The 13,703-nt window shown below is 42.4% G+C and overlaps 1 protein-coding gene across 5 annotated transcripts in view; it reads right to left on the bottom strand.

The window, feature by feature from the left end:
- Positions 1 to 13,703, bottom strand: part of SLIT3 (slit guidance ligand 3) — a 535,954-nt gene that overhangs the window by 33,933 nt on the left and 488,318 nt on the right. For 4 of the 5 annotated variants that reach the window (XM_069773165.1, XM_069773166.1, XM_069773167.1 and 1 more), the window contains exons 30-32: positions 8,849 to 8,942; positions 7,110 to 7,166; positions 3,401 to 3,538 (exon numbers count right to left, since the gene is read on the bottom strand). In XM_069773165.1, coding sequence (XP_069629266.1) covers positions 3,401 to 3,538; positions 7,110 to 7,166; positions 8,849 to 8,942 — 289 coding nt within the window. The remainder of the gene's footprint in view (positions 1 to 3,400; positions 3,539 to 7,109; positions 7,167 to 8,848; positions 8,943 to 13,703) is intronic. The other variant, XM_069773169.1, reaches the window with a different exon arrangement.

Here is a 13,703-nt window from a genome sequence, read left to right as displayed (position 1 = left end):
GAGAGGCAGCAATGGGATCAAACTAGGGTCGGTCCCACAGATGGCTGTCACCCCTGGCCTGACATCAGGTGTAATTGTTTTCCAGAGGCGACTAGCAGAAAGGAGCACTCCTAACCCAGCCCATTAGCTTTGTTCTACCTAATGGCAATCATTTTGTTTTGTCTGTGAGCATCAAATAGAAAGCAGAAGGAAAGTCAGTGTATGTAATTCTGATTTCATGGAAGTTAAAAATAATAATAATAATAAATCCATGTGACCCACCACAGCCTCCCACTAACAGAAAGCAAATGTTGCAAGAAGCCAGTGTGTCTGTGCTTGGTGCTGCTCTGAAAGATCCCCTGAGCTCCTAGTACAGCTCCTGCACAATCCTTCCTTGCTGTGAAACCCCTTCAGTGGGTGGCTTTACAAGTGCAGCTGTTCTGCTACTGGCACCTAGAAGTTACATTAGCAACAGTGTCTGTCAAGGCCTTTTCTTTTTTTAATTTAAAATATATTTTTAGAAATAATTAGTACTATTTATTTTCCTGGCAGTGGAATGTGGAGCACAGCCTGACTTGCATAGCTTGGCCAAGACCATTCTGCCTGGTACGATCTCATTTATTTAAATAATCACTGCTGAGTTTCTTGCAGCAAACTCTCCCAGTGGGGAACACTGAAGCATCTACACAATGGAGGAACAGTGCTTTCTATCGAGCTCAGCAGCCTTAATGTGTGCGTCCCCACTAGAGCAACATTTATCAGGACACCACCACTGTGAGGCTGATTGCTAGAGGGAAGGTTTGATAAGTTAGGTTTTATCCAATGGTGCTCACAAATTCTCAAAAATGTTTTCATCTGCAGGGGGTAAAAAAATGTTATTTTGGGAAGAAAACACTGAAAACTTTTCAGGAAGAAAGTATGAGTGATAAGGAGAGGTGCTGCATGGAGCCCAACTACACATGAACAGTGAATAGGAGATGCTAAGATGGGAAAACAGGTGTGGGCATGTTGGTACTATTGCTTATTGGTGCTGTCATCAGAGGTGTGTCATCGTGCATATGAGGCCCTAAATTGTTAAGAACTACTGCAGTACCGCTTGTTCAACTGTGCAAGGATGTAAGTTTTAACATCCTTATTAATGTGTGACTCCAAGTGGCTCTGACATATAGCACAGTGACAACCATAAAGTTGTTATAGGTCTATGCATTTATTACAACAGTGTGAGCTCCAGATAACTGGGAGGTCACTCTGCAAACTCACTGCTGGGAAATAATTCCTGATACTTAGCCAAAAAAACTTTATTAATCATCATCTTAGGTCTCCTAGTTACCGTTGTCAGACCACCCCTTGTGTTCTCTCTTTTTCATCAACACTTGCAGCCTTCAAATACTTGCAAAGTTATCTCCTTGCTGCACAGCCCAGCACCTGAGGCACACTTTCTGAACAGTTGAGTCTATAATCCTGAACATCAGAAGGCTGAACTCGATCAATCACAATCTTTGCAATTGCAATCTTAACAGGGGAAAAAAAAAATCAGACCCCCCTTCAGAGCAGCAGGCCTTTAAACTACAGAAGGCTGGAGTCATGAAAAGAATAATGAGCAGATCATATTTTGTTAGCAGAATTTTAATCCTGAAATCAAGCAAGATCAGGGACTATTCAGCATGGAGAACACAAAGGGCTTCAGCTTGCTCTCTGCCTTGGCACGGTGAGCCTGTTAGTGCCCACTGTGATGTTTTTCTCCTAAAAGACCCTTGCTCCCTTGCATCTTGCACAGGAAATTTAGGGAGCTGGCATGGACTAGTGTGAAAAAAAGAAAGCAAACAGGAGACCTCAAGTTAATCCTGGCTCTGCTGTTGACAGGCAGCGGGATTACTTTGCTTGCCCTAGTCTACCTTGGGCTATGAAGTGCTGTCTAAGCCAGTAGTTGAGTTTTGGAGCTTTGTGTAGAAAGACGTTTCCTCTCTTGGAGGACTTTTATTGGAATGAAAGCCCCTCATTTAAGCGAGGGAGCAGGCTGGGCTGTTCCAGGTTCTGCTCTTGAAGTCCTTGGTGTGAGATCAGCCAACCCAGGGCACTGCCTAAATTGCCAGTAGAGCTGCTTGGTACACGGGAAGGGACCCAGACCAGTCTCCCACCTACTCTTGCTGCTCCGCTCAACTGTGTCACAACTCAAAACATCTGCCAAACACTGTGACCCTGCCTTCCGGGAAAAAAACCCTCACATTCATCACTGCCTAGTACTGACATGTCTTAAAAATCAGGGGACCTGCAGCAGAAGTCTCACAGTCACTACCATCTGATGACAGGCTCGAGTTACCCTTGACTCCAGATATGGCTTTGCAATCCCATTCCTCAACTTGAACAATTAGATAACATTGAGCATTTACAATTCCACTGTGGGACAGCCACTTGTTATTCTTACCAGTCACCAATTCGCAAGATCCCTAAGGCCATCAAAGGGATTGAAGTGGAGAATGAAACATGGAGAAAAGGTTATGAATTTGAAATTCAGTGGATATCTGATATCCTGTAAATAACAAGTCTGATTCTGAGAAACCACGGGCTGACATCATGTTATATATCAATGCCTATTCAGGGAAGGCTGTCTGCTTTGCAATAAAAATGTGTGTTGAGAGGGAAAAAAACCCCAAAACCAGCAAGGATGAAAGCAAGAAGAATGAAAACAGTTGCAGATAGAAAGCAGAGAAAATGATTTATAAGTGTTCCTGCAATTTCTGCTTTGTCAAGACTGATCTTTTCAGGTACTCCTTCTTTGTCTCATGTGTGTATTTCAAACACAGAAAAGGTTTAGCTGGAAGGAAGCAGTATCCAGCCTCAGGCAATGATTAGTGAATCCATTTGGAGCAGCACACTTATCTTTGACAGACAGAGAGATTTCCAGGAGTCAGATATATTGGCCACTGTCAGAATCAGAGACTGGAAATTTACAGCCCAAATTGTACTGAGCCCATCCACCAACAGGTACAGAGACACTGGCACAAAATCTTCAGACTCATGTTTTCTTGCAGCCAGGCCTGAGGGTTCATATATGTAATTGTATTATCCTTTGCTCACTCTCGCACATGCAGAGTTTATCTCCATATAATTCATGTGAGTGTATTACCTAGTGTTTTATCAGGAAAGGCTGGGGTGGGCAAGCAGGCAAACTAACGCAGCACTGCACAAAAGGCAAATTGCTGTTTTCAAAGCAAGAATTGTCAACACCCTGTATTCAGTTAACTCAGTAAGACCTACTTCAGCTACAAGACTGGAAGTACTGAGCCATCCATTCACATAGGAAAGACAGATCGATACCGTATCTAGAGGCTGATTAGCTCTAAGGATGAAAGCAATTAAAGAAAGTGCCCCAACACCATGTAGAGAAGACAGTCTGGGGGAAGAGTTGACTCTCACGTACCTGAAACCCTGAGGACAGACGCAGGTGTAGCCATTGACTGCATCTACGCAGACAGCTCCATGGCGACACTTATGGCCCACACAGTCGTCATCATCCATTTCACAGTGTTTTCCACTGTAACCTGGCAAGCACTCACATCTGAAATACAAGATTGCTGTTAATAGCTTGTTTCAACGTTCACAACAATAGCACACACAGGCAGCTTAGCACCAATCCGATTTGAGATGGAAAGGTGTTAGCAATTATTCCTGGAAACATCAAGCACAGTTCTTGCCATCAGAAATGCTCAAGTCCCTCCTCTGTGTCTGCAGCTGAGGTTCTGCAATCTGCTTAAATTCAAGCTGAGCAAAGCGATACCGTAGTAATGCTTTTCCTCAGCCGAGCCTGTGGAGCAAGGTACTCATATAGTGGTCTCTCAGTTATGCTAACGATGACAACGTCTTCCCTAACCTTACAGACGCAAAGGGCAATATTCTGCAAGAGCAGTTGCTCTGATGTCTCAGACTATGATTTTGCCAATATCTGCGCACTGCTGAGTGTCTGAGGTTGGCCCTGCACAGCTACACGGAGCGCAGTAAGGTTTCACATTCCAAATGGAAGCAATCTGCAAGCAACCCATAAAAGTCAGCAAATTTAAAGAAAAAGACCATCAGTTTTGAGATGACCACCTGTTTGCCGTTCATTTGCAAGGCATAGCTAATGTTGCTGCAACCACAGAAAGCTGTCTTTGAAGCCTGTCCTTTCCTGTGGTGACGCTCAGGCAAAGCGTGTACCTGCTGCTATGGGGTAATGCCATTCATAGGAGCAGCACAATGGGATGCACCCAAACTTGCAGATATTGGCTTTTTATTTTACTTTAGACAATTCTCAAGTTTGTTGTACAAGGGCTGCATCAGCATTTCTATTATAAGCCTTGCAGAAGTTTATAACCTGACAAGAGAAAATACATCCCAAAGTCTCTGACTTGGAACAGATCTTTTGGGAACGCTGAACAGCCTCTTTTTGAATCTATAGTGTAGACAATGTTTAGTCATGAACACGCTTTAGTCCATAAAACACGTTTTACTCCTCCCAGCTGGATGTTACCGCACATCTGGAAAACAAAAGGCATATCACTTCAACCGAAACAAGGGAAGAGCTACAGTTAACTTCAGCAATAAAAAATAGGTCTGTGCTCTTGCTAGAGGCCCTTGTTTGGACCCAGCATGCTTGCCACCGAGAGCTGGAAGAGGAGAAGCATTATAAAGCTGAGGGAGGCGGCATCAGGAGGGAAACTACAGCTCCACCGACCCATTCTGCTGGCCTCCTCCTCCTCCCTGCTGGCAGCCTGGCGGGGTAAGTGCAGGAGGAGGCTCCTTGTGGAAAATCTCTTCAGAGGAACTGGATGCATGGGAGCTGATGAGGAAAGATAGTTCCACTTTCCAGGCAGCAGTCATTGTGCTGAATTTGGTGCCGAGTGACAGTGTGTTTTGGCTCCTGGCCACTCCTCAGCTCGTCAGGGCAAGGTCCTGTGTGTGCTAACGAGCAGTGAAAGGCTGCCGCAGCATCGGGGCTTCAGCAACCACCTAGCTCAAGCACCGAGAAGAACGTGACCTTCAGTCTCCATTTCAAAACATGGCTTGTGACTGGCTAAAAAAAGGAGGAAATAGGGCAAAGCCTATTAATCTGTGGGCTGTAGGATGGATAACATTATGTAGATACATATACTTTCTTTTTCCATCCTCCCTACAGGAGAGGCCCCATCATGACCCTCCACAGCCACAGGATGGTTGATGTTCCAGCTCTGCACGCCTGAATTGCTTTTTTTCACCCTGGCCGCTCAGGGAATGCTGTGATTAACATAACGGAGATGACAAAACAGAGCAAAAAGCAAAAAGTGTTCCTTCCCCAAACCATAAGAAGCGGGCAACATTTTTTGGCAACATTTTAGTCACACCTGCAAGCAAATAATGTCAATCAAAAGACTTTGTGGGGGGAACTGGCAGCATTTAATCCTGTTGCTTTTTATTGATCCCTGCAGTCCTAATATAAAGTGATGTAATAATGAACGATGTGCAGTTCCTTATTCAGGGCTGCCATGCATCAATTTTATGATGTGTATTGGCTATCTCAGTAATGACAGAACCACCACTTTTCTCTGCAGGGCTGCATTAAATCAGCATTTTAAGCTGTCAGGTAATAATTCCAAGCTTTAGAATAATAAAGTATATTTATACCATGCTCCAAGATCAATACAGTGAATGGAAAAACATGCTCCTTTCCTGAAGTTGTTTTTTTAGAAGTCATTTCATTGTGTTAAATGGTATTTTTTTGATTTTTGTTTTGTTTTGTTTTCTGGCATACAGAAAGCTACTCTTCTACTACAGTAACAGCACAGTAAAGATGTGGAGGCTGGAAATGAGGAAAGCCACCTGCATTTTTAGCTTAGAAAGCAAAGAGCTCTGTGCAGCCAAACACACACTAAAATTGTCCCATTTGCTTCCACGCTTGGCTTTCCCCTTAGAAACATGGAATTCCTTTTGGGTCAGTCATCTCTGAGCTCTTAATGTGTCACATCTACGCTGAAGCTACCAAAAGATGCATGCCTGGAGTATAGCAGGTGGGAAACTCAGCCACATGAGTGCCTCACCCAGCCTCCTCCTAGAAACCCAAGGTCTCCCCCACCAGGGAATGATGGCTTGTTAGTTCCATCCCTGTCCTGCATAGTGCCAGCAAGTGACGGAGTATCAGCAAAAGTATGATGCAGTAAAGAAGGCGGCAAAGAAACTTTCATATTCAAATCCTGGTAAGAGAGTAATTTACATGATTAGATCAGTTATCTCATTTCCCAGTGACCATCTGACACCAGTACAGTTGAAATCTTGTTTTCTGCTACAGCCTTGTAGTGATGGCAACATTCCCAGTATCAGAGAGAGCCTAAAAACATGTCTAGTGGTATTTAAAATGTTGGCCTATCCGAGGGGATTTGCATCTGCATGCACTCAATGTCTATTGTATTAAAGCCGTGAATCATGGCTTCTATTGCAGGGCCAGAATGGAATTCCCTTCCCATATCAATAAATAACTTGGCTTCCTATTTTTTTCCCTATCTTTGTCATCTTTTCCTCCCTCTGCAGAGTTGCAGACCAACTAGAGCTGAAGGCAGGACAGACAGATCAAGTGGTGTCCTTGCTACTATGATATTCTTCACTGGTGTGTCCTACTCATGTGCCCAGGGCACAAACCTGACAAGTGGATGGTCAGCTCAGGAACAAGCCTGAACCCTGCCATTAATATTCCCTGCTTCTGTAAGCAGAGCGGAGGACTGGTGCATGAGCCTGACTCATTCTGCACGTGGCATTATACTGCACCATTATGTGCTAAATGTATGGTACATCACAGGTCAGGAGATCAAACTGCTCAAGGGATCAGCAACAGCACAGGACCAGAGGTGGTTGTTTTCAGTAAGACCCAGCAGTAACCACACACCACTGCAAAAGCTGCTGAGGGCTCTCAGCCCATTTCTGAATGGTTTGGTGTAACTGAAGTATGAAAGAAAAAGCAATACTTGGACAAATGTATGTTCAAGGCTTGGCAGGCTCCTTCACCTCTCATGCCTGGCCTGTTAGAAAGCAAAATGGGACAGAAGTAAAGAAATTCTGGATTTTTGTGTAGAATTCTATGAAGAGTGGGAAGAATAATGCAACAAACAGTAGTAGAAAATACTTACAAGTAGTTATTTACGCTCCCCTCAAGGGTTAATGGCCTCACTGTGAAGAACACTTTTCTAGCAAGCAACCAAGAAAAAGTGTCTTATTTACTCAAATTATTTGGGTGGCAGGTATGAAAATGCTTCCAGCAAGAGTAAAACCATTCAGGATCACAGCTGTCTCTATCCCTTCATACATCTAGCAACATAAGGTAATTTGAGTTACAAGCCTTTGCCTCGTAACACGATGTAGCTACTGGATTAGCTGAATGATGGATTAACTAGGAATGAAAGTTGGAAAGAACATCAGAGACTATTTATGTACTGGTACACACCTCCTTATCCAGCCCCTGTGTACCATTTCAGGAACTGTCCTAATCATTTAATAGTTTCATCTTCCTGAAGAGTTGGAAACATTTCTGTCTGGAGATTTTTCACCCAAAAGAAAGGCTTGAGTTGTACAGATTGACTGTCTAGCACAGATTGAGCTGCCCTTGAGATAGCCAGCATCTCTAAAATTTTGGTTCACTTCCTTTTAACTATCCTGAAATGCTCTGTGTATTAGACTATTCTGACATGCCGGTTGCGTCGCAGGACACAATCTGACCCCACCTGCAAGTTACCAGGTAGACCAAAAAGTGCTACCGTCTCTCCCCTGTGACATGCTGGGTGTGCTGGGCCAGGGCGTCCCTTGCCAAAATCCCAGCCCTCCCTCCCAAGAGGGAATCAGTGAGCACCCAGGATTGCATTGCGGCTGTGAAAACAGCGTAAGGGGAAAGTGCAGAACGCAGCTCACATTGCACTGAACTGTCTTAATTTGTCTTCCTCACTTCTTTGATTCAAAGATCTTTTCTTGACAAGCTTTCCATAGAGCTTGACTTTTCAGTTGACTGTCTCTATTTGCTAAATTGCTCTGAAATTCCCTCTTCAGACAAGTGATGAACACTGCTACTATGCACCTCTCAAAACACCCCACCCCCCAAATCTCCAGATGTTTTACTGCCATTTAAAACACAAGGCTTTATTTTGCCCCTGTGAAACAGTCAGTGTCATTCCCAATATGCAAATGCAAACACAGACTTCACAAAATCTAACATGAGCCGCGCAAGGCTCGCCTCTGTAGCCAACAGAAGAAGGCGAGCGAGAGCCATCCAGTTCAGCTGTTTGCTGCTGCTGCCCAGGTAAGGAAGTGTGGGGAGAGGAGCCCCACTGTGGTCAAGGCTGGCCTTTGCCAGTGCACCCCAAGACTGCCAGCCATCCTGGAAGACAACAGCTAAAGTGGGAATACAATGGAAAACTCCTGATCTGCAGCTTTATGCTCTAGCCACAAGTTTATCTTTCCCTTCTCGGTAGTTAGAATGGAGACTGGATTTTAAACACTGAGCCAGCGTGGGCTGAGGAGAGCTGAGTTACATCTGTTAAGGCTCCTGTTATGCTGCTTGAATTGATGGATGCCCTAAGGAACACATAAGGAAACTGTCCTTAGTTTCTGAATGCAGGATAAGATACTTTGCAGTAACTCTTCCAGAAGTACTCCTTTTGCCATGCTCTATTCCAGAATAATTTTTCTGCTCTAAAAATCCAGTATTTTCAAGGAAAATACAGAAAGCTAGAAAAGTATGGTCTGAAGTATATATAGTCTTGCACTATTTGCATTAATTTTGATGATTTTTACCCCAAACTCATTGCCAGTTCAACCCTAGTCAAGCCAATGGATGGATCCGCCCAGTGTGTAGAGACCAACATGCACACACACTCACCTGGTTCCTTTGTCAAGGGGAACACATTTGGACTCATGTTGGCATGGATTTAGATCAGGAACACAGTGGTTAATCACCTCATCACACAGTTCACCTGAGGCAAAAGAAAAGCGATAAAGCTGTAACACAACTTGGACAATCCTGAAGCAGCTCCAACCATGATGTTCAGGGATGGCAAATCTCCCTAAATGGAGACAGCTCGGTAGTTCAGCAGGAAGCGACAGTATTGCTTGTGAGGGCACATGAGACTTCATTAGATTGGGCTCCTTTGACCTACAGTGACTGAACTGTTTCTATCATATGAATTTGAAAGGCTGGTATAAAAAGTACTGACATATAAACTCCACTTGGAGACAGACTAAGGATCAAATGGGCAGTTCCTGACCCAGAACCTCTTATATCAAAGCAAGAAAGTGACACAAAAGTAAAGTCGCTCATTAGACCGTAACATTTTCACACTGAAATATATTTTAGCTGCAGTTAATACTCTGCCAAAGAAGCTGATTGGACGTCATTCTGGAAAAGAACAACAACCCACAAACCCTCCCCCCCAAACCTCTGCGACTCTCAATAATAGGAACCAGCTTTACGACTGCATGCAATTATAAAACATTCACTATTTATAAGAAAAGTACTAGCTCTATTGTGCTCACAGGAGATGATGTCTTTTCAGAAAAAAATCCATCACATGTAAGCTCAGCTCAGCTGTTTCTAGGTATGGTGTGTTACATGCCATGCACTTCCCTGGATTTGTATAAATTTTAATAATTAATAGTTCTAGAATGTTCAAACCCAGATAGTTTATTTAAATACCACCCTTCTCTGAGTCCTAAATTATTAGGTCACACTTCAGTACCCCAGGATTTGAGATCCAGCCAAAGACCACAGAAATCTTTCCCTTCCCAAGAAACCAACAGAAACCTACCCTGAACCTCCCAAACCCTTGCAGGAAAAGCAAAGGTCAGGTACTCTCAACACAGAAACCCCCAAAAGCTGCAGTCCCAAAGTCCCTTATGCAGCTATATCAGAAGACCACATCTGCAGGGTTTCAAGGTTTTGCATACTTTGTGGGCCTATACACGATACGTGCCATCACATGAACAACAAGCCATGTGGATAGTGTGGGGAAAAAGGATAATGTGGAAGGCACTGGTGGGCTGGCAATGTTTTAGCAGTATTTTCATGAAGCTGCAGCTCCACCTGCCTCAGCAGAAACTCCATTTTCAAAAATCCTTACACTTCTGACTCTAGTGGCTACAGAGAAACACTTGCAAACACAAGCCGAGCAAATCACAAAGATCAAAATTCGGATGGAAAATGCAAATCAGAACCGTCCATCATTTATCAGTCTTGTGACCTGGCAGGGATGACTGAGTGCACAATTTTGAGGATGACTTTGGTGGTGACAAGCATGGTTTAAGCTGTTAACACCCCCAGCTCACTCCTTCAGGTTATTTCTCCCACATCTCCAGCCTCCCTACAGTACAAGCTGCATAGCTCTTTATTTGATTCTTCATATTGGAATGGAAGTATAATAAGTATTTGCAAAAATTAAGCAATTTTTATTTTCAAACATGGAATGTCTAATGTATCTACTTTTGAAAGTTGTCAAGCCTGAGAAAGTGGAGCAAGAATACAAGCCCTGGAGGCATGAGAGAGGGTACTATCAGCATACACCCTGCATTCATGTGCCATACATACCCTCATGACTTTTAGTGGGCTGGGTTTGGCAATACCGGAGAAGTCTGGTATGGCAATCTGTGGTGGACAGTTTATTGTTCATAGTATCAGTTAAAAGACAACCAATTCCATTTGGAGCCAAGGAATCCCAAGAAGCCACCACTATTAAATACTACCAAGTCTTTTTACAGCCCTGGACAAATCTTGGGCAAATGTAATGAATGTATCCAGCTCAGGAAGGGGGACTGCCAATGAAATTGAATGCTGCAAATCCATGGGAACCAGGGAAACCGATCATTCACTGGACTTGAGGTTTGCCATAGTACTTTGTTATTCCTCAAAAGCAACTAGAGACCTTCAAGTCTTACAAATATGAACACAGTTGTCATCAGGGACAGCTATTAACACATTTTTGAGGTGGCAGAACTGGAGATAGCTCTGCTTACTAAGCAATCCCTAAATCCACAGCCCACCAACCTTCCCAAATACTAACAAGCAAAGTGACTCCCTCGGCCTTTGGGCAGACATGAACATGAGCAGGTCAGAACTTGCTACGATGCCTGGACAGCTGCCAGTTCATCATCTTGGTATTCCTCATGTCCCTTGTGTGCTACAAATCTTATGTGAAAATAGACATGAAAAAAAAGTAACTGGCTGGTGACATTAAAAGAACTCAATGACCTAAAGCTGGAAATATTTTTGGAAGACCATTTAATAACAGAATACATTGTGGATGGATGCCTTCAACTATAATTTCACTAAAAATGGTCAATACATACCTTTGAAGTTTCTATGCATTTTTTTGTTTGTTTGTTTTGAAGAAAAGGAAACAGGATTTTAAAAAATAAGAACAGTTTCATAAACTCTCAAAGGAAGTCATAATTATTCTTAAAGTATTCTTCTCAACAGCCTTGACAAGTGCTTAGAGATCCAGTAAAAATCTCCCCAAATGTCAAATATTATGACTCACTGTGTCATTCTGAAGGCACCACTATCAAAGTGTAGGAGAATTCTAGGCTAGGTACCAAACATAGGATCCAAAAAAATTTCTCATTTTTCATGCAAAACTTGGAACATTTAAGGATCCTTCCTGTTATTTTTCCCATCTATCACTCATTAGGGAGCTCACTGGGGAATGCCTTGCAACTAGAGCAGCCTCATCTCAGGAAGAAAATTCTTCTCGATACATTATTTCAGGCTCCACCAATGTTCGCTAGATGTTGCAGAAAGCATGCCAGGGAAATAAAACACTTTCTGAAAAGCAAACTCAAGGCACCAGCTACACAAAGACTTTCTCATATTTTATCCACTCAGAAAATATCTGGGCCAAAAAATCTGCCCTCAGACCTGAAAGTGCAATATTCATTGGCTGCTTTAATGTCAGTATCAGAGGAAAAATCTGATCCTCTTTTTTTTGGAGTGACACAGGGCTGCTTCTCTGTGCAGCAATTAAAGGTCTAGTCCAAATTTCTCATTGGATAGCTATGTGAACCTAAAAACAAACCGGACATTAATCTTAGGCCAACTTCTAGCAGCACCGATTCTCTTTGTGGAAGATATTTGATCATGCTAAAAAACCAGAAAACTTCAGTGTAATGCTTTCCCAAATGTAGAAAACAATCCAACCTCCCCATTTTCCTCTTTCTTATATATTCTCAAATCAGAGGTCCAATTGGGTACACAAGGGTTTCTGAAGTGCTTTTATATAAGACAGGAAAACAACAACTATTTTTTTTTTTCTAATCAGTTCAGCATTTTTTTTTATCCCAAATAACAGGTTTTGTTTCATCAAGGCATACTTAACTGTCTTTCATCAAAGCCAAAGAGAATAGATCAATATACAATGTACCCCAATGAAGAACAGGTTAAGACTATGTCAGATTTACAAGAGAAAAACCACTTATGCCATCAGATTTTACTTTTCATAGTAGTCGGAGGTATTAGGTCACTAATGGTCTGCGGTCTGTGGAACTGTGGTATGATATGAAGAGGGTACCTTTATCAAGACAGGCACATCCTCAGCTGTGTGGGCACGGCATTTCAAACTTCTTAAGGCCGGTGGTAATGTGCTGGTAGCTAGTACTTGTTTAGGAGAAGGAAGCATTAGACAGATGAAGGAGGCAGTCTGATCTGCCACAAAACCCCGCAACTTTCAGATTAGAACCACATTGTACTGACAGGTGGAACACTAACAGGTGGATCTGCCATTGCTGCTGTCTCATGCATTTAAAAAAAAAAAAGAGAGGGAAAAAAAATCCCAAAACAATAGAAAAGGTATTCTGCCCCTTTGAAACTGCTTCCCTTGTCCCCTTCACCAGCATTGGTTGTTATTTTTAAAAAAACCCAGCAAAACATTTTTTTTTGTCTCATGCAACATTTTCCTGGTCTTATTTTTTCAGCAAAATCATTAATTTCATGGGGCTTTCCACATGCACTTTTCACAGGGCTCACTGCTTATGAAGAGCTGCCAAGAAACATGCTTAGGCTTTTCTGTAGCCTTCCACACATCTCAGGGCGAAGCCAAAACAACAATAGAGCAATAAAGATGACTTTTACACACAGTTTAATAATAATCTTTCTTTTTTTCCGTTCTGTGCTGTCATGAGAGCTATTTATTTCATGCCACATTAGACTTTTAAAACCAGGATCCAAGTTACACTATTTCTCCTTAATCAGTAAAAGAGAAATTGGATGCAGTAATAGTATTTTACTTATTTATCTGTAAGTAAAACTCCAGTTCTGAAAAGACAATCTAGACCACCAATTTGCAACCAATGAGTTCAATAATTTTTCTTTTGTTTCATATGTCAGTTGGGTGATACTTTGTTCTCTCATTCAGAGTATTCATGTAATAATTGATAATGCAACATAGAAAATATTCTCATCCTTAATGTGAGAGAAACTTTTGTAGGGCCTGGAAGACTAAAAGCAAAAATGCTGTCAAGAATTTCACAATATTACTTGAGAAAAGGAAAGCGCTTACAGTGAAGAAAGGATGAAGAAAGCTTGGCCTTTATCCACAGAGAAAACTTTTACGGGCTGCACAGGGAGAAGATATATATTTGAGTGGTTAAATAGTATGTTGGGATTTTCTGAACTTTGCCAGGTAAGTCAGAATGGAACTCTTCTCTTTACTGCTAATAAAAAATACCGTACTGCTTTTCTCATAAGAGAT

This window comes from Haliaeetus albicilla, chromosome 27, assembly GCF_947461875.1.
Source record: "Haliaeetus albicilla chromosome 27, bHalAlb1.1, whole genome shotgun sequence".
NCBI classification, from domain to species: Eukaryota; Metazoa; Chordata; class Aves; order Accipitriformes; family Accipitridae; genus Haliaeetus; species Haliaeetus albicilla.
This window is presented reverse-complemented; position numbering and strand designations above follow the sequence as displayed.